This window comes from Bombus pyrosoma, linkage group LG11 (genome assembly GCF_014825855.1).
Source record: "Bombus pyrosoma isolate SC7728 linkage group LG11, ASM1482585v1, whole genome shotgun sequence".
NCBI lineage: Eukaryota > Metazoa > Arthropoda > Insecta > Hymenoptera > Apidae > Bombus > Bombus pyrosoma.
Window position 1 is genome coordinate 1,048,829 of NC_057780.1, and position 20,593 is coordinate 1,069,421.

A 20,593-nucleotide genomic window follows, 5' to 3' on the forward strand; every position below is an offset into this window, starting at 1 on the left:
GAACGAACAGATACCGTTTACTAATATCTTCTACACGTTTCAGCGATATATTCTGCACGTTTTGCTTACGACGAAATAACGAATGCAATTTTGCATTTGCGAAATAACGAATACATCGTCAATTTATTATTATTTTGCCATTGTATGCTTTGAATGATAAAAGTACTGCCGCGGTGTCCTGAGCGAAACGTGTGATTTCGGCGTGGCAGTCAAAGTGTTAAGGGCGAACGTTACGTCGACGTAACGTTCGATTTTGCGAATGACTCGTTAACAAATCTGAGAAAAATGTAAAACGTATCTACGTCGTAAAAATATTTAAACAAATGACTTTCAACTATCAACGAAAGGAGAAAGGTGATGGAAAAATCACGGAGGCAATCGATTTACATCGGCGAAGAAGCCGTTTATTATTTTACAGTCGCGTGATTCCATTCGACTCTCACGAGTCCCCGGCGTATCCCAGTCTGAAGAAGTATACTTTGAAAGTTTACAACAAGTGTTCCCTCTTCGAAATCTCACATCTAAGGTGCTAAGATATCTACAGTGATATAATTCTTCTTACACGACTATACACGCATTCGGCCGGGTCGTTCGTCAATTTCTTCCCTACGTCTCTTCATTTTATTCTTCGTTATCGACGACAATTATCGATGAAACAATCGTTTCGTTATTACCGTTTAACATTATCGACCCGTCTTTTTCCTTTTTCTTCTCTCTTTATATATGTACACGAAATAACCTTTATTGCTACTTTACAAGATCTCTGTCTGGTCGGACACGCGAATATTTTCGCACGTGTGTGACTCTCTTCCGTTTCCTACACCTTCTACGCCACCATTTTATGTATGTAGTAGTATATGTGTGTATGCTGAGATGTGTCAGCAGTGTGGACTGTGTCAAGCGCAATATATCAATTGGAAGTACGCGAACAGTGGAAAAAGTTTGAAATTCAGTGTCGCGTAATCAATTTGTCTTCTTTTCTTCCCCTTTCTTCCTTTTTTTCTGCGATCCTGTAACTCCACCGAAAGGAAAGAAAGATTTCTTTTTTCTTTTTATTACGTAGGAAGATTCTAAATTTATATTCGATCTTTAGACTACGTTCGAATGAAACGTTTTCTTTTCTTCTTTTTTCTTTTTTCTTTTTTTTTTGTGAAAAGTAACCTGAGGGAACGAACAAGTTTAAAAGGTGATTGGAAAATATGAGCGACGAAGTATTAAAAAAGATCGGAATTTCCTTCGGGAGAGTTTGCTTCGATTTACTACTTTCTTCTCTTCTATCGCTACATCTGTCCAGTCTGACCACTGTTATCGCGCTTAGGCCGTGCGTTCTCGTTTTTCTAATTACACCAAAATTTCTCTCTCTCTCTCTCTCTCTCTCTCGTTCACTCTCACTCTCCCTCTCTCTCACTCTACATATCTCTCTCTCTCTCTCTCTCTCTCACTCTTCGTTCCCATTTCTGTTCGTTTCTGTTTAATCCTTTCGTACTATTTTTAATCTTGCTAAAAGTATCGTTAGAAAAAGACGGTTATAAAAAAGCAATGAAAATATCCCGGATTGAAAATTTCGATTCGGTTAAACGTTTATTAAAAATCACGGTGTAAGTATTTACGAATTGTCTCTCGTTCTCTACGCTTACGATACCGCAACGTTTCTCTTTTGCAACTATTTCAAGCTTGAACGATCATCAGGTGTCCAAATAATTGCCGACGAAAGGATTAAATCCTAATCTTCTGCTTGCTGCCATCGTTAATCGTGTGCGTTGTACGTACTCGAGTCATCTTGGTCTATTAAATCGGCGACTGAAACTGTAGAAAAATAAATTATTATATCGGTGATCGTGTTCGAGTATATAGTCTACGTTCCCGTGGAATTATCCTGCGGACGACACGATACCAAATGTTTCACGAAGTCCGTAACAATTACGACTAAACGAATCTTGAGCACAAAATAAGACGAACTCGAGAAACTATTATATGGGAAAGAGAAAGGAAATATCATGAAACGATCCTCTTTTAATTAAGAAAGGCAAAAATTGTTTCAGATTGCCTTATTTTGATCTCAGAAGTCGTTTAATAGAGAGTAATGCCGGGGACTTGATGAAATGCCTTGCACGTTCAGAAGCGAATCGGGTCTAAGCTCCTATAAGAAATTTCACCGTCTTCGAATCAGCTTTTCCCCGTACAAATCGACGAACCTGGTCGCAGAAAAATACAGTAGAATCGAAACTATCGAGAAACTGTTTCCGTTCTAACGGACCTTGCTAGACAGATATTCGACGAGAACATTCTGCTCGTGATCGTAATAAACAGTCAGCCTGCTCTTTTCCTTCGTTACGACCTGCTTAGATCGTAACGAGCTATTTGAAATACATTCAAACTCGATGATGCTTAATTTAACGACAGCTTTCAAAACATTCGAGTTACACAGCGTTACATTTCTTCTCTTCGTATTCCTTGAGATTATCTTAATTTTTCGTATTTATTCGTTGAAACTCTCCGAGTATATTTATATTAAACACGCGTGCAATCTTCCCTGCTAGTGTCACATTTTCGATGTTTCTTTCACCTTTTCCACTTTTTTTTAAATTTCTTCTTTATAGCCCTTTTTTTTAAATAATTCTATGAGAACAAAGCTCCAATAACAGACGAAGTATATTTTTTTAGAACTTCTCTACAAGATTTTTTGCAATATATAACAATTCCTTTACTTTCAATTTTCAATTATATAGAATGTACAACACCCTTTCTTCGACTATCCATAGTATCTACATATCGACTTGCAATTTTCCTATACAACAACTGTACCTGCGATTCGACATATTAACTGCGTTTAATTACAACGCGTAATCTGGCCGATAATGCCCGGCAATATTTAATTATCGTAACAATTACACCGTAGACATACGAAATTCCATTTTAATCGATTAATTTTTATCCGTGGTCGAATCATTACAACGATTAAATTCTAAATTTCTGGAGAGAAAAGCATCGACAAAATTTTCCTTTATTACCGAGGAAATCGATGTAGGATCTTCCGTTTGGTGCGAAGAGAAAGCGCTAGGCGCTCGATCACCGTGAAGTCACCTTCGAAGTCTACGATCTTCTTCGCGAGTATCATTGAACACGAAACAGAGCTGACAGAAAATTTTGTATTCTCATCGTATCGCGACGATTCGGATCGAAATCGTAAGAAAGCACACAGTCGACAGTGTTGATGACCGAAAGAACGTATATTTAGAAGAAACGGCGATTCTCCGGAAGCCACGTTAGGAAAAAGACCTACCACTATGTAGTTGACCACGCCCACGCTCGTAATGATTTCAATTATTCTCTTTTTAATTAATCGCGTCTTGGAACGTGCTCGTCGCGGAATCTAGAAAAATAGAGTTGACTTGATTGCGAGAACCGTATCAGTGTATCTATCACAAGGATTACGAGCTAGACACTTTCTTAAGTTACATATCGATTCTCTATAGTGACGAGGATTGATCGATGTTCGATTGAATGGCATTTTCTTTCTTCCACCTTCGACTAATACTTATCCTAGATATGCGCGAATCGACTGGATTCTTTCCTAACTTTCTCGTTTCATTATCATTTGGAAACTTGTACATTTCGTATGTTGTTTCGACGCGAGAAACTTTCGACTTTTGTATTTTCGTTTCCATCGAACCGACTAGTCGAAACCAGCCAACTATCAACGAAGTTTCCTATTTTTCTTCTCAGTTCTACGTAAAATAGGAGTCCTTTGAAGGCCTACCACTAACTAAGACAATCCACGACGTCCACAATGAGAAAACGTATAGTACGATGTTGAAACAACACTTTCTTTAATATCGATTAGTTTCGCTCTAAACGTACTTTGTTTCTTCGATTTGTACCCTGTTCTTCATCTTCAATGAACGATATAATCGTTATCAGCAGTAGACTAAAGTTGTGACAGCGGTAAGAATTTTTCTCTAGTGGCTGACTTTCTTTAAAGGCTGACCAGGCCTGGGCGCCTCTTCGATAAATAAAATCACCCAAACAACCATCTCAATTACTTAAAAAATAACCAAACAGTTTGTTGTATAAATATCTTTCGCGTGGAACTTCTCCCCAAGGAATGAAGGTCGAAAATTGTGGTCGAAAAAGCAATCTAATCAGCCCAGTCCTCGATTTTCTTTCAAACTCTTCCGATCTCGTAGATCGTCCGTCCGTCTTTCGTCCGAGACCTCTCTGTCGTATCTTTACTATTTTTCCTATTTCATATCCGAACTTGAAGATTTCGAGTAATCGACGTCTCGTCCTCTTTCATCGTCTCGATTTAGTTCGTCTCTTCGAAGGTTATCGAGAGAGAGAGGAACCTTGCTCGACGAAAGGTCTCTTCGTGAACGAAGAAGGGTTTTGCGTTGAAGTTTTTAGAGCCTTCGAGTATTAGCCTACTGATAGATGATCGGATGGGTGGGTTCGACTGGCAGGTCACTGTCCAAATTCAAGGACACGCCGTCCTTGGATACCAGGTAGTGGGTGAGCAGCTGACCTTTGCCCTTGACGAACACCAGGCCGCGTTGTTCGAAGCCGAAGCCAAATGGCTCCAGAATCCTCCGGGTCTCGTCTGTGACCTACGATTTTAATATTTCTTTGAATATAAATTATTTATCCAGCGTTTCTTCTAAAACTGCTACTTCCGTACCTAACGGAATAGGTATTTTCGAGTTTTACGATTTTCCATATATTTTACCTGGATGCAGCCTACTTTTCCGGTGCTCTCCATTCTAGACGCCACGTTCACGGTATTTCCCCAGATATCGTAATGAGGTTTCCTGGCGCCAATGACCCCAGCAGTCACAGGACCGTGATTGATACCCATTTTGAGAACAAAGTGATTGAAGCTTTGCTCGTTGATGCTCGACAATGCTTTCTTCAACTCCAGAGCGAATTCGACGAGGGTGGACAAGTGACCCCACCGAGGAGCATCCTCGGACTCCTCTGAGTCTGTAATTCCGGATGCCGCCATGTACGTCGAGCCTATCGTCTTGATCTTGATGATGTCCTTGAATTTAGTTTGATCGAGGATCTAACGAAAGAAGAAACGGAAATAGAAAGTCGATGGAAAATTGATATATTGCCATATTTGAGCCCTTAAAAGTTCCAATCTAAAATCCCTAGCAAATGTAGGAAAATATCTAAGGAAAGATCTTTTTCGCCGTTCAATTACCTTGTTATTTTTACAAGTATAACCCTTTTGTACAAAATTTATTATATTTATCAAAAGCTTCTGTTTTCGTATTTACGATAACGTATTAGTCGATAAAATTCAATCGCGTAACATTTCAGAAATAGAACTTTAAATCGAGGGGTCGAAGAGACTCGCCAACGATACTTACCGCATCGAAATCGGATATGACTTCGTTCAAGAACCTGAGACACTCGAGGCCCTGGTTATTGATGCTCTCTTCGCTGTAGAAATCGGCAAAGTTCGGCATACTGGCGAACAGGACGCCCACTTCGGCGTAGCTTTGACTGTAGAGATCATCGTGGTGTCTCGCACTCGATAGAAAATAAGCAGCCACGTGCGGCGGAAGGATGTTGTAGATGAGGGCGCCGTTTCTGCGCGTCATGTCCGCCGCCCTTTCTCTCTGCGCCACCACCTCCCTTCCTCGTAGGTACAACATCCTCCTCGACTTTTCCGCCTGCAAATCGATCGAATCCTCATCGTGCGAGTCGTCGAAACCGAGCAACTTTACCCTTAACGTAACCTTTCATTTATTTTTCAACAGAGTTTCGTTAAAAGGTTAATAGTTTTTTTAAAAATATTCATCGACGAACAATTTCGTGAAACGTTTTTCTATTCTTTTTTCTTTTTTCGTTTACTCTGCGAGAAAGCAAGGGGAGATCTCTGACTCGGTTTCATTTACGTTAAATGCAAACCGCGATTTTCCCCTCGTGAAAGACAGACGGGAGCGAAGGACGCGCCCTCGACTGTCGGGACAAGTGCAGCCCTCGACTTTGATGAATCCGTTCGAGAGCTTCGTACGATTATTTATCGTCGCTCGAGGAGAAATCGAATTTTCGCTATCTCTACGTGGAACGTTTTAATTTACCGAAACTATACCGATAGAGTAAAGATTCGCTGATAGAACTGGCAGGATGAGAAGACGTTTGCAAAGAACAGAGAAAGTATCGTGTATTTCGATTTTTCAAATATATTGGATTATTTGGACAGATCGAAATTTTCTAAAAATCTAAAGATAATACTTGATAATAATTGAATAATATACCTAATATACCTAATCCACCACTTTTTTTTTTCTTTTCGGTAATATTTCGCCGTTTGCAGAAATGAATTCTCTCGAGTAAGTCTTGCAAAGAAACGTTTTCTTTTTCTTTTAACAGACAGCTTGTCCAACCTTGGTATTTCATTCGACGGAAATTTATGATAAATAATTCTTTCCCAATTCTATAAACAAGGATGTTACGATGTTTCCAAATTATCTGATATCTAATTTAAATAACGTTATTGCATATATTACTTACATATCTGGACACGATCACCAGAGAAGTAGCTACGATGAGAAGAGTGGCAGATAGGCAATATTTCGATGGAAGGGGGGTCGGTTCGAGGGAAGAAGCGTAATCCTCCCAGTCCAGCCTCGCATTCAGTAGACAGATGTTAATGAAACACTGGACGCCCGAGATGCCGTACATTAAGTACGCCTTGCCTAGATAGCATATGTAGGTCGGCATCGAGGTCGCCACAAGTGTAAGCACACCGATGTACGAGTAGTAGGAAGGATATGGACACCTCGAAGACAGGGTTATGGTGGCGTTTAGGGGCGGAATAGTTTCCTCGATGACCACGCAGTTGAACTGTAAAATCCGATAGAGAAGTTAGTAACTCAGAAAAATAGTGTAAAAAGGATTTATTTTTTTCCCTCTTGCTTTCCTTTTAATGGTAGTTCAATGGCTAAGTGTTTATTCATTAAGACGTTTGTCAAGTATGAAAATTGTTTCGAATTGTTCGTTAATTGGTTAACTATATATTAACACGTTAATATAACATTACGCTTTCCCGTTGCCATGGTACAAGCGAGTAGAACAATTATAAATCACTGTAGGAAATTCAAAATTCTTTTACTTTTGAATTAAAATAATACAATCTTCTCAATTAATTTATTGAATAGATGTTGGTAGTTGCATGGACAATCAATAGAGTGTAGTTGTGATTATCGTTCCGGTTTATTTTGCACGTGTTTTATTTATGCTTAAATTTATATTTTGCGTAAGATCTGCAAGTGCAAGTCACTGTAAAGCCGGAAGGAAAACGAAAATAAAGAAAAAAGATGTTAATTCGTTTGTTCGAATAAATAATAATAAATATTAGTCGTTCAATTGGTTAAATTACCAGGAGAAATGTACATACCATATCGAGAATCAGAAAAATACCGAGGGAAAATGTCATCATAAGGGCCAGAGCTCTTCTCAGCCACATAGCCTTGATGGCACTGCCCAGACACGTGGCACCAGCCAAAACTACCGCGAACAGCACCACTATCCCGATACCGCCCCATGTAAAAGGTCCCCAGGGCTGAAACCTCCAAACTGGGGCGGCACAGATCATCACCAATGGCCCACCGAGCAGTGACAAAGGGGAAAATGCTTCTTCGGCGTGGTGAAACGCGGACTCCACCTTCGAGTCCTTGAACCGCAAGGTCAACCAGTACGCGTGACCTTTCAAATGTGCTCCGCCAGCTACAATTAATATTATTTACTTGTAAATAGAAAGATTTATGAAAAGAATTTCATAGTAAATCATACAAAACACGTACATACGATATTGATTACAAAGCTAATCTTCTGTTAATTTTATTATCAATGAAAAATTAATGCTACATATATCGATAACAACTTCTTTTACTTCAATAGATTTCCGAGGAAAGCTGTTTTCTAAATTGTAGCAAATTTATAGACTTTTTTTTACAAGATTCTCTTTAATTTCCATTTTTAAACGAATTACACTTACCAAGACGTTTTACCATCGAATAACAATTTAATCATTGATAATAATCAACAGTCAAATACTTCAACTTCCTCACTTTTGCTATCCAGTTCCTTCCTCAGCCTCTGTCTAAATTCCTCCGAGTCCTCCTTGTTGTTATTTCTTTCGTTTCCTGCGTCGATCGTCTTCCTGGCGTCCTCCGTGAGCGAGGCGATGCTCTTGGTGGCAGCTGGCTTGAAGGGTTTCAACGCCCGGACTATGAAGTATGTGACGATGCCCGCCTTCTGTAGTGCCTCTTCTCTGTCCTCGCCGTGCGCTGGCTCGACCTCGAACTCGCCATTCAGGAAGCTCAGCGTCGCGTTCGAGATGTGCACCCTCCTTCAAGACATTATAATATCGTTCGTGTCGATCGTTCCTCGCTTACGAAGTTTTATCTCGCCAATCTGACTACAGGACTATTCGGGAAAGAGAAGAAAGGAACGAAAATTTCGAGACGTTCGCGATTGGCAAAAAGGTCTTGATTATCCAACGACGTGGGCGTGGCCATAAAATAGGACTGAAAGGAGAATTCACGTACCTATTCCGTATTCATGGTAATGTCGAAGGGCGTTCGAGCGTCTTTCATAAGCGATTCCCTGGCTGCAACTTGCCGTTACGTTATTGTTCTCGAGTGAATTGTAGTTCGTGTGAATAATAATAAGGTTACGGTACTGCCGGTTAAAATAGTCGGTGACGTGGCGTACACGATTATGTGCAGTATCATGTACTTAACACTCTGAACTTGCATTTAACGTGAATTCTGGGTTATATCTTATCACAAAGCATGGCATTAAAGATCAGAAAATTAAGAAAAATGTATTCGTGTTTTTTCCCTGTGATCTTCGAATGGATGAAGCGAAGTCGAAATGAAGAGATCGTTGTCGTGTTGCGGAGAAAAGAACGGGAGAATCGCGTGACAGGGAGGACCGAGACCAGTGAGATTTCTAATATATATTAGCCTGATGGGACAAAAGAAACGATTACAATGGTTGGGCAGACCGTGCTTTTAAAGCACGACTATCGAGGGGCAGTTTTTTACCACGCGACTCGGGCATCTCACCCTTTAATACAGCTAAAATTAAAGTACGACAGGGCATCAAAAACTGCTTTCCAGGCGTTTCACCAGGTAATTAATATCAAAGATATACGGAGTGCGCTCATTACGTGTCTACCGACGTCAAGGACGCGTTTTATACGTCGCAGCACCGATATCGTTTAGTTTCCGAATCAGGCAGCTTTCTCGCGCCTCTCCTCTGCTTTATCCCTTTTGAATTTCGGGGGTTGACAAGGTCAAGAAATCAGAACGTCAATACTGATAGAATTTTCTGTTTCTTTCTTCTTTTTTTTTTTTTAAGGAATTTTCCACAAAACGAGTATATAAAAGTCTATTATTGACATAATTCTATATTGAAAAGTATATTTAAATACCCCTCTATTTTGCAAACAAAAAACAGGTGCAATATAAATAAATCAGCTAGATTATTTTTTTCCTTTCTTCGTAAAATTTAAACACCTTTGATAAATATTCTTTTCGATAGTTCTTTATTTGTAAACAGATGCGTTCGAGCACTTGCTTCTTTTCCAAAGAAGAAACAAGCCTATACACGGTTCGTTCGAATTTTCCTTGTGAAATCTAACTACACTCTGTTCAACTCCAACAAAATAATACTGAAATGTTTACAGAAAGAAGAGAAGAGATTCTCACCCCGCCATTCCGCTGCTCTCCATCTTGTTCGCGAGTTCCACATCCTTGCTGTAGACATCGAATTGCCATTGTCTCTGTCCGAGGACACCGGCCAACACAGCACCAGTGTGTATGCCCACCCTCATGTCGACAGGGCTATTGGTCTTTTGTTGCACGTACTTGATGGCGTCCACCATAGATAAGCCCATATAGACGCACAGAACAGCGTGGTCCGGTCTTTCCACGGGTGCTCCACTTATGCAGTAGTAACAGTCGCCGAGGATCTTTATTCGCAGCTGCTCGTATCTAAAGGTTTTCGAAATATCGTTGTGCGTGAGAATAATAATAGAACCTAAGGTATATATTGCGATATAGTAGAATTCACGGTATGATAGTCGAATGTAAAATTCACGGTATGATAGTCGAATGTAAAATTCACGGTATAATTTCAAGCATAGTAGTTGAATTTATAGCGTGAAGGCAAAGTTTATAAGATACAAGAAGAGAATACAAAGTGCAAAAGTAGAGTTCTCTAAGTAAATAACGGTGAAAGTTGAACTGGCTATCGATACGAAAATAGGCTTTTAATTGCCAAGCTTTCATCTTTCAAAGGTGAAGTTAATTGGGAAGTACGGCGTAGAATTTCTAATTAAAATAAAACACGAGTAGATAAAAATTGAAATTCTTCGAGCAAAAAAAGAATACAGTCGAGAATCGTCGAAAGTTTGATGCACGATGGATTACACGTAATCCACTCTGTATATTGATTAAGCTGCCAGGAATTTGTGACTAAGCGTTCGCATAGAAATGCAGTCGAGTGGCGGGAATTTCGATTTAGGAAGGTAAGGGAGGAGGATTTAATTTTTCACTGGATCTCGAGCCGCTATTTGGCAAATGAGAGGAAAGTACGTGTCAAGGAGCGTCTTAAGCGGAGGACGTTCCGCTAGAATTATACGTTGACCTGTATCACTACGGATGCTGCAAGGGCTAAATCATCTACCTTCTATAAGCCCAGATTTAACCGATTTTAACCAGAGATAATCGACTTTTATATTTTCTATATTTCCATTTCCAGAGATTAGATCTCGATATTATCAAACTATTATTATCGATCATTATTTCGATAGTTCTCGCTAACGTTACGTTTTCGTCTCTTTTCGACGACTTTAATCCTCATCCTCTTTCTTACACAGGATTTCTGTAAATTAATCAAAGAGAATATCAAAACACGGTGTAGAGTGGCTCAGGAAAGTATTTGAATATTTATAGAAACCGTGCGTGAATGTATTGTGCACGCTTTACAGGACGCTTTGGAATTTCATTAGCATCGTAATGAAACACAATTGCACACAATGCAAACATATTTTGCAGAAATCACAGCAACGAACGATCGATCGATTATTCTATATTAATATGTCTTAATATTTAATTGGAACGAATATTTATGATCAGCGCTATAGAGATGCATCCATACAAAATTTTCATTTATAGTAAATAATTTCAAGAATCATTGTAATTCCGATAATTCTCTCGCGACGTTTGAACGTGGACGGTACGATAGAGTGAAATATCAGGCGATAGAAATTCGTTAATGATACAACACTTTGTCCTCAGATGTATCGATTGTTGGAGACGCCCAGGTGAAGGACTCGCGAGTCTATCTTTCTTCTAGAACGATCGAGAAAACGAAGAAGAGACTGGCCAGAATTTTCCGATAAAGTCAATTTCGCGGCTGGCAATTTCAGGATTTTCATTATTCTCCGCATACGAAAGAAAGAGAGAGGAGAGAAAAGTGGAATGGAGCTCGTGAAAGCGTTTCGCGTTCGTTCTAACCGGGTCACAGCCGAGTGGACTGTAAACGAACGAATTCTTTCGCGGTGTCGATAGCTTCGCTGTCGATTAATTGATTGTTCGTCGCACCTTTTATCGACAACTGGTCGATTCGAGGCATGTACCGTTCACAAAAGCAACTTGCGTTTCCTTTGAACTTTACATTCGCGAAAATTCCGGTAATCAGGTACAGATTTACTTCGTGATTTCTTTGAATGCCTGATAATCTCGCTTAAAATTTGCTCTCTCTACATGTATATTCTCTATATGTATTCGTTACTGACAACTGCAGCAACAATTCGCGTACCAATTTCTTAGATCTACTCAAAAAATTTGTCCAAATCGAACTAATAATAATCAGTCCTATTCTAATTCTGATAAAAATTCGTGCGTCGCTCCTTGGGCTCTGTCAAACGATTTTCCCAAAAATGAATCGCTTACCTTTCACTGAGTTGATCGAATCTGGCGAATAGCTCGTTAAGAATCTTCACTAGTTCGCTAGCGCTGTACGTGGAAGAAATCGCAGTAAATCCAACAATGTCCGCATAGAGAATCGAGACATTCTCATGCCTGGACATGTAAATCTTCTTGAACTGCGTATCCAGCGAGGCACCTAGGTCCTGTCGCATCATTACAGCCACGTGTTCCGGAAGCACGCTAAGCAGCAGCCTTTCCTGCTCGGCGCTTTGTTCCTCGATCACCAGTTGTACTTCCAGGCTCTGTCTAGTTTCTAAAAAGGCTCTACGTTGTTGGAACTCGGTCAGAGAATAACTGGAAGCACCCAGAAGCATGGCGCCTATGGATAGCGTCACTGTCAGCACCTGGAACAAACATTTTGGAAGAATTCTAGAACATTTAATTTTTTTAAATCGCTTTAAACACCTTGATGGTTGTAGAGAATACGATCATTGCAGTTCTATTTGTTCATAAAATCGTATTCAAAGCACATCGTGTGAAAAATATGGGAATGTTCAGTTGCACGAGAAGGATAGTGTTGATCAAATTATAACAAACATACAACGAACGCTATTTTCAACGTTGATGGCAGTTTTATAAATGTAATAACGACGTTTTCTCTTTTCCTACTAAATTTGCGTATTGGCAGTCGATTAATAATAATTTCTGTGAAATCTGTCCCTTAATCTGCAATTTGATTCGAAACATCATGGTTCGAGACAGAAATTGTACGAAGCAATTTTACGAATTTGCATTTGACATGCGATTTGACGTGTTTCAGTCTCGAGAATCACTGAAATCTGCATGCCTGAGTGTGTCGTATTAATAAGTTAATTTCATTGAACACGCGGCAAATTATCTAATGTGTTTAAATCTGCATTGGTACCATTTTTCTGTCGCTTTTATATTCTACGTAGAATAGCTAATTGACAGCAACATGGTAGAACAAATATTTATTACAAAAATTATTAATACGTGTATAAAACGAACATATATATACATACTGACGTATAAAATGCAAGATTACTAATTTTAAAAGTCTTTTTACCCTAGCTGTAGCTGTACCTGATTTTTAGGAGAAGAATACATGTGTACTACTTTTTCACTGAACTGCTCGATTAATTCCATCGAACAAATTAATCCACCTTAATCCACCCAGAGAAAAAAACATATAGAACGCTCTCGAAGCTCTCAATTCCATTCCTCTCGACCTTCTTGTATTCGCCGATAAATTATTCCCTCTTGTTAGGAATGCCTTTCATCGATTCCAGGTTAACCACAATTCCCAATTGCAACGCATCGAAACAATTAATACGAGAGATATTTCCACCCACCGCATTTCGTTTCGCGTTCCTAAATACCGAACGAAAAACGTCGCTGAATACAGCAAACGAACGGATCGATAATCCATTTTTGTTCGCTTCGCATCGGCTCGGAGAATGCTTTCAAATCCGTTCACGTGTTCCAGTTGACTGGCCGAAATCGCTGCAACACCTGTATCGTTTCTCATACCTCGATGCTGTTTCTAATTTTCCGCATTCTACACGGAAAACTGCAGAACGGACGAATTCTTATTCACCCGGTACCGCCTTTGTTCGCTTCTGTGTCCCTGATGACAATTGGAAAATCGTAATTGATCACAGCGGAGGAATTAGCACAGGCAACACTTTTGTAGACCAATAACTCTGTTGAATATTATTTAGTAATATTTGCGTTGTAAACATTTTTTAGTAGATTTCGTAATCGTTTTCTCTAAATCGCTGCAACAATTTTCTGTGATTTCTTTGATAGTTTCTATGATCTGTCAAATCTTTGCGATTGTTCTATGGTAATTTCTGCGTATACCTATTGCCAATTAGTTATAAAATAAGTTTTAGAATATCGTTGATCGTTACTCTCTCGCATAATAATTTACGTCCCGTGGATAAATCCATCGTCCTTCAACTTGAATCCTTTAACAAATCCTTTGACAACGATATTTAACGCAACCCATTTTGTGCCTGCTTCTTACTCGATGAAAGGGTCGACAGATCCTTAATTAACCCTGATAAAGGGTTCATTGAACAACAATCAACGATCATTGCAATCGTTGGTGGAATAGATGGAGCCGTTGATTTCCATGATCGAGCCGATGGCTTTCAAAGAAACGTTCCTGCCATTGAAAACCGATCGTATGTCGTGCATGGAAAGGCAGCATGTCGCGTCATTGCACATCTCTCTGTCTCCAGTTTTCTCTCTCTCTCTCTCTCTCTCTCTTTCTTCTCTTGTCTTTCTCTCTCTATTTTAAACAACCATTGACTGAACTCTACTCGACTGTTACTAACGATAGAACCACGTGCACGACTGGAACTTTCGCTTTCGTGGTCGTTCTTGTTTAGGAAAATTTGTAACAGAGTTCCTATCCACTGTTTCGTCACGGTTCGCTACAAATTTGTAGACCGCCATCACCGCGATTCCGAACGATAATATGTGGAAAACGGATAGAAATCGTCAGGATGGATATTTTGCTTCTTTGAAAATTAATTTTGTAATATTCAGAGACTCTGAAGAATTTTAATGTTTGCTTCGACTGTACGCGCTATTGAAACTGAACTTCGCGAAACTGAAGCCACTACATATCGTCGATATTGTTCGTTCGATATCGTTGATAAATATGTATGAATGTGTTGCGACTCCATTAAGTTAACGTTTACTTTAGTAGAAATCTAATTACTCATCTAACGATTATGTGTACATGATATTTTAAGTATTTGTTGTGTAAGCTATATGATCAGGTATAATTATAATCATAAAATTAGAGTGACAAATACTCTTGTACTCTTTACTGCAAACAATATGAGTCAGAAGATAAATATGTATGATAAACGAAGATTGTTGCCACCGTGTTGCATAAAGATTCCACGGATTTCCAGAAGGAAGACGATAACTGAGTCTCGTTGCACCGCAAAATTCTCGTAGATTTCAAAACGCTGCGCATAGAAACTTGATTACTTTTTACGCGAAACACTGCAGACTTTCACAGAGGCCTCAACGCGAGGTGACGTCGACGTTGCGTCTCACTTTGGCGAACGATTTTCCAGCTCGTGACGGTAGAACGTTCGGTAAATTTACCCCGGGGCATAATTTCCGACCTCGGAACTGCGGATTAAAGCAACATATACGAGCCACGAAGAAAAATGAAGCTAATTCAACAGGGTTGCAATATAGATGCCCGAGAAACACAAAAATTCATAAATTCTATCCGTGCAACCCTAATTCACTCTTTGTACAAACTCGATCCTTCCACGCATCGATCATCCTGTCACTCGACAGACAAAGTAATTATTTTCAAACTAGTCGCGAATATAATCTCGTCGTCGAAACGTTTGTGAAATGATTTACGCTCGCATCGAGTGTACGAAAGAATTTGCGCCATTTTCAAAAGTTTCGATGAAACGTCTTAAACTTCATTTTCACATGCATACGTATACATATGAATTATTCAGGAGTCAGCTCCAGTTTCTGAAATTTTTCTTGAATAATTCGCTCTTCCACGAGGCGGACCGAAGAATTTGCGTTGCCAATTCTCGCACGTTCATTAGGAAGCCTCATCGAAGCTCGATTGAAGGACGTTTCGATCATCGAGTCCCTGAATTCGAGCGTTCACTCCGGCGATGACGGATCAGAAACGCGAAGTTTAATTACGAACTTCCCTTGTCCGTTCGCCCCTTTCACGGAGGAACATAGCAGCTTTAATTAGCGGCCTGGCTAAACTGGACGCCGCCTATATTCGTAGAGCAAACTGATTAAAAACTCGGGAACGGTGGCCTTGTTCGTTGAAACGGTAACTGTGCTTCTTCCCTGAGACAATTAAGCCAGGGTGTCGTGTTCTTAACAGCGTTCGCTGCTAGGCGAGTTTCCGTATATCTTAGCTGTGGTATCCTTCTCTTCTTCATTTTCATATTTTTAATATTTGCATATATACGTAAACGCGACCCTCCCAACGATTCAATAAAATATGAATGAAAATGTAACGTTGCCCTTGCGAAACCGGTAACACGCATAATCTAAGATTATTACATTTAAACGTTAAGTATTTCCTTTAGAGATGAAATAAAATATCGTATTTAGCTTAAAACTAGAGAGAAGCCAGAATCTTTCAATTAACTTCTCGTTCATAGACTGTCCAGGTTGATGGAGAATGGTAAGAGAGTGGTATCTCCGAGATTACAGTTATTTATTACCAGGAACAAATTGTCCCATAAAAATTAACAGCGAGGGAAAATGGCTTCCTATAAATTGGTCGAGCTAGGAACGTAATCAACTGGAGTGTTAACTTGTTGCAGGACCGGCATGCTTCGCAAATTTTCTTTCTCAATTTGTTCCATTAATTTTTCCCATTTCGATCTACCGTTTCTTCGAAAGACTTTATTTTAAAGCAAACGAAATATCATCGAAGCCAAACCGACTCTATCCCGACGATGATCGCTCGATATCACGTTGAAACGTGAAATTACATTTTCTATCGGCTAACTTTAAACAACCTGGGATCCTGATTAAAAAATAAAACAAGCTATCTAATCCAAAGATCCGTTATTTTAATCGACGTCGTAACGCGGCGAGTTCTATAAATTCTACGGGCTTCGTCTAAAATTAGAATAAAAACCCTGTAAAATCACGAAGCTCCTATAAAATAATTATTTCAACGAAATACGTACAGCGTAAGCTAAAAGTGATTAATAAAAAATAAAAGAGAAAAACAGTTCTGCGAACGTCCACCCACGGCTATCAACAAGAGCAACGAGCGAGAGAAAAATGCTCTGTTTAAAATTCGAACTAAAATTCGCCGTAGACCGCAAACTTACCAATCCCTTCCAACCGTGTAGCTTGGTATTTTCAAAAATAGCAAGCCAGTCCCGGGTGTATCGCGAACTCCGGTTCCATTCAACGTTCCATGCAGGGGCGTTCGAATAGAAAATAATCGAGGGCTTAGTCGCTCGAACGTGGAAAAGTTGTCACGCGCGCCGGCCACGGCTATTTTACAATGGATCGTTGGTGGCGCACGACCAGCCTCGCTGTGTATCGTTGCGTATCGATCGATCGAAACACGTAAGAAGCAAGCGGCGGCAACCACACGGCAAATTAGTTCAAGCGGATTGAACCGCGGCAACAGTTGTTTTCGTGAGGTCACGAGGCACGGTTCGATCGTTAAATTACACGAAACCGAGGTGAAAATAAGCGAGCAACTTTTCACAAGGTTGTTCGTCTTCGAGACACTCGATAGAGTCGAGTGAAATCGAAACGAATGAACGATACCGTGAAATATCGCGATTTCGAAGAAAGATGCTGGTTAAAGCCCCGTGTTTGTGGTCTAATTGCCACGATGGGAAACTCGAGAGCGTAAGTCAATTAAAAAGGCTGACAACGGGGATAATAGAGACACTCGTTCAACGGATAATCGATCACTCGAGTGAGGTTCAATCGCTGAGAATATAAAACGTCCTAATCCCAGCGGCTGCTATTGCTTCTTTGTTTAGCTCGGATAGCACGGAGTTCCGCTTAAGCTCGTCAATTTATTGCTTTGCGCGAGTCGATAGGGTATTATAAATTATCGGACATTTTGTTTTTAATCGTGCACATTCGATTGATCTAAATAAGGTATCGAGTAGCTATAGGATAAGTAGTATACGTAGACCCCTAAATTTACACCCCCGATCCGACCCGTCGCCAAAGCCTCGCCCCAAATACCCGACAGTTTCTCTTCTATCGGAGAAACATCAAGGTACGAACGTGAAGCAACACCTACCAAAACATCGATGGGTATCTGTGCAGGTGCTTTGGAGAGTCCAACGACGGAGATGATGTAGACCAATGCGGTGCTAATGGCAAGAAGGACGCAGAGGGGCAGTCTGAGGGGTAAAGTGGCGAACAGCAGGTAGAGCATGAGCAACAGCCAGCCTAGTCCGTCCCTAGGCGTGACCTCGGTGGACTTGAGGAACAGCTGAGTAAGTAGCTGTGCGGTTGACAGGTTCCAGGCCACGTGTGGAATCACCGACCAAAGCGCATCTTTCGCTCTAGGATTGTGTTTAGCCCAGGCCAGCAGGCCCAGATTCAACCCCAAGAAGACGGCGGTTAAGCTTCGAGTCGATAGCTCCTGACCAGGCGTGATCAACGAGTGAGCTGCGTAGAGGAGCGCCGAAAACAGGAAGTACTCGAGGCCACCCCGCCTCTGTTGAAGGGAGGAGGCGCGATATAGCGTCTCTAACTTGGCGCTGCTGAAGCTCGTCCGCAGCAGGTTCGACGGCCTGCCCGAGCTCAGGTAGGAATCCTCGTTCGAGGTCTCTTGACTTCGTAACATGGCGCTGCTATCTCTCTCGCCCTCTCACACTCTCTCTCTCTCTCTCTCTCTCTCTCACACTCACTCTCTATTTGCTTCTCTTCGTTTCACATACTTTCGGTTGGGGCACGCGTTACACGCATGGAAACTTGGTCGGGTGACTTGGAACGCGATACCGTCGAAGGAACATCGTTGTCCGATGCGTTAAACGAACTTCGATTAAACGAATTTCAGTCTCGCGTTTCGTTTTTTCGTTCGCGGACAGACCCAACCTTGGAAGTGGGTTTCTCGGTGAACCGCGTTTGCGTCGCCTAAGTACACGCTTTTCCTCGATCAAGTTGGATGCTGACAGCGAGGATACCGGACTGCGGAGTATCCGTTGCACCGCAACCCTCGTGGCGATCGTTGCTCGCCACCAGGACACACACGCCTCGTTTTGCACTCTCACGCACTCTCACACACACGGGCGTTTTCGGATGCAGCTGCACCCGCGCGCGGGGTACTGGCCGGGTTACTACTGCCGGTGCTCTTTCTTCTCTCCTCGGAGGGAAGCGGACCGCCACTCTCTCCATCCGTCTCCGCTCCTTGCCGCTTCTACCGCCTCCGTTCACCTCCTCGCCCTCGTTCCCGTCCAGGCTTGCGCCATACGACCCCCGACAGCTCCGACCCTCCACAACGCCGGGTCGATATCAACCACCACAAAAGCCCAGCGCCGTCCACGCCAGGCCCTACCTGCGCCGCTCTCTGCCCTACCTACGCGTACCTACCGACCTAGCTGCACCCTTCGCTAAAACCACCGCGCTGACAATGTTCGCTCGTTTTCCGTGAATTGCTTCGATGTCGGTCACCCGATGCGCACCGTTCGTTTGTTTTCGCCGCACGGATCGAGGGACTTCGATCAGAGGGTTGCCCTGTACACCTGTCGTCCTTCGTCGGTCGATGAACCTATCTGACGGACTGAAAACCATTCTGACGTAAGTCAACATTTTCAGAATTCCCATTTACTTTTGTATCCCTGACTTTTAGAAAGTATCTTTCCTTTTCTCGTTTCATAATTAAATTACTTTTACGTGTTACTAATTATGTTTTAACTTAGTACGATATTCATTTCTTTAATAATATATGTGGAGCATACTTTGCGGAAACTATTAGCAGATTTACTGATTCTTAGCTTGCACTGCGTATGCAATTACGTTTGCAGTTTCAACGCTCGCAACTTGTTTTCGAGAGATCGAACTTTGACGACAGTTCTTGAAATTTCGTTGCAGTTTCGGTGAAGACCGGAACCGTAGAACGAACGTACTTTTCGATCGTGGTATTTGAAATCGAGCACGAAAATCAGTATCGTTAGTCGATTTCTGATAGACACGAGTCATAATTTTCATCTGTCGCTTACGTGTTATTTGTTTCGAAAGTTCTAGAAATATATACCTGCGGTTTTACTTATAATTGCACTTCGCGCTCGTGACTAATCCAATGATTCACTGCGCGCTTGTATTATATTTAAACTTGTTTTTATTCAAACCTGTTACGCAAATCGGTCTCGATTAACCGTCGACCATATATTCACAATTTTACATCGGGATACGTGTGATTTAACCTCTTTGCCGTAATTAAATATAGAAAAAATTAAAAAGCGAATAAATTTGAGCAGCTTGAATCGTAACATTAACTTAAGATTCATTTTTCTTTGACATCGTTTGCTAATAAATCGTCCATCTTTTAACGTACATAGTTTGAACGATGTTCGTATCTTGGTAAAGGAGATTGATAGCCCTTGTTTCATTTGATTCTGCCGGGAAAATGAAGGTTTCGATTCGATCTATGGATACAGTCAACGCCAGTCCCTCCATTTCCCAGGAAATTGAACGATGTCGATTTTTTTCAAGCCATTAACTCGTCTCGGATCCATTTATTATCAATTCGCGATCTTATTCTAGCGTCCAATGGAGATTCGGTGAATGAGAAGAAGGGAGAGTGATTTTTCTAAAACGTTTAATCAATACTATAGTGAAAAGTACTGGTGGCAACTAAATAGTAAAAAATATAGGAAGTCGTGGAACGAACGTAATAATGGAATATCGATTATAAAACATACAATACTTCAATTGCGTCTAACGTGATAGTTACTCCGAATAAAATGTATCCTCTGACAGGGAAGAAACGCGTTAAACGCAACGATGGTATAAAAAAAAAAGTAAACGAAATAAAAAAAAAGAAACAGAGTCGAGCTAAATCCTAACTGGATCGACGTGTTTATAAATGACCATAAAACGTATATAGTTAC

General features: G+C 40.8%; 1 protein-coding gene across 4 annotated transcripts; it reads right to left on the minus strand.

Annotated features, from left to right (window-relative positions):
- Positions 1 to 378: 378 nt before the first annotated feature.
- On the minus strand, positions 379 to 19,228 carry LOC122572716 (adenylate cyclase type 3). Of its 4 annotated transcripts, XR_006318538.1 has the most exons (10): positions 17,776 to 19,211; positions 11,976 to 12,355; positions 9,726 to 10,010; positions 8,079 to 8,359; positions 7,406 to 7,734; positions 6,520 to 6,852; positions 5,370 to 5,675; positions 4,724 to 5,059; positions 3,862 to 4,604; positions 379 to 1,806 (listed from the first exon to the last, which is right to left on the minus strand). XR_006318538.1 is itself a non-coding variant. In XM_043738061.1 (9 exons), exons 1-9 carry the CDS (start codon positions 18,325 to 18,327, stop codon positions 4,422 to 4,424), a joined length of 2,985 nt encoding a protein of 994 aa, XP_043593996.1. In that variant the 5' UTR covers positions 18,328 to 19,211; the 3' UTR covers positions 379 to 4,421. The 4 variants fall into 4 exon arrangements, 3 of the variants coding, with proteins under 3 accessions (XP_043593996.1, XP_043593997.1, XP_043593998.1); XM_043738061.1 differs by having other exon boundaries at positions 379 to 4,604; XM_043738062.1 differs by lacking the exons at positions 379 to 1,806; positions 3,862 to 4,604; positions 4,724 to 5,059 and adding an exon at positions 6,264 to 6,442 and having other exon boundaries at positions 5,448 to 5,675; positions 17,776 to 19,227.
- Between the last annotated feature and the right edge of the window lie 1,365 nt (positions 19,229 to 20,593).

What these genes read in the sequence shown, in the direction of transcription:
- LOC122572716 (XM_043738061.1), bottom strand. Translation starts at nt 18,327, where the DNA reads ATGTTACGAAGTCAAGAGACCTCGAACGAGGATTCCTACCTGAGCTCG. An exon ending in TTTTTCTGATTCTCGATATG is followed by an intron (nt 6,853 to 7,405) that starts GTATGTACATTT and finishes CGGATTTTACAG; the next exon opens with TTCAACTGCGTGGTCATCGA. An exon ending in GAAAAGTAGGCTGCATCCAG is followed by an intron (nt 4,605 to 4,723) that starts GTAAAATATATG and finishes TTAAAATCGTAG; the next exon opens with GTCACAGACGAGACCCGGAG.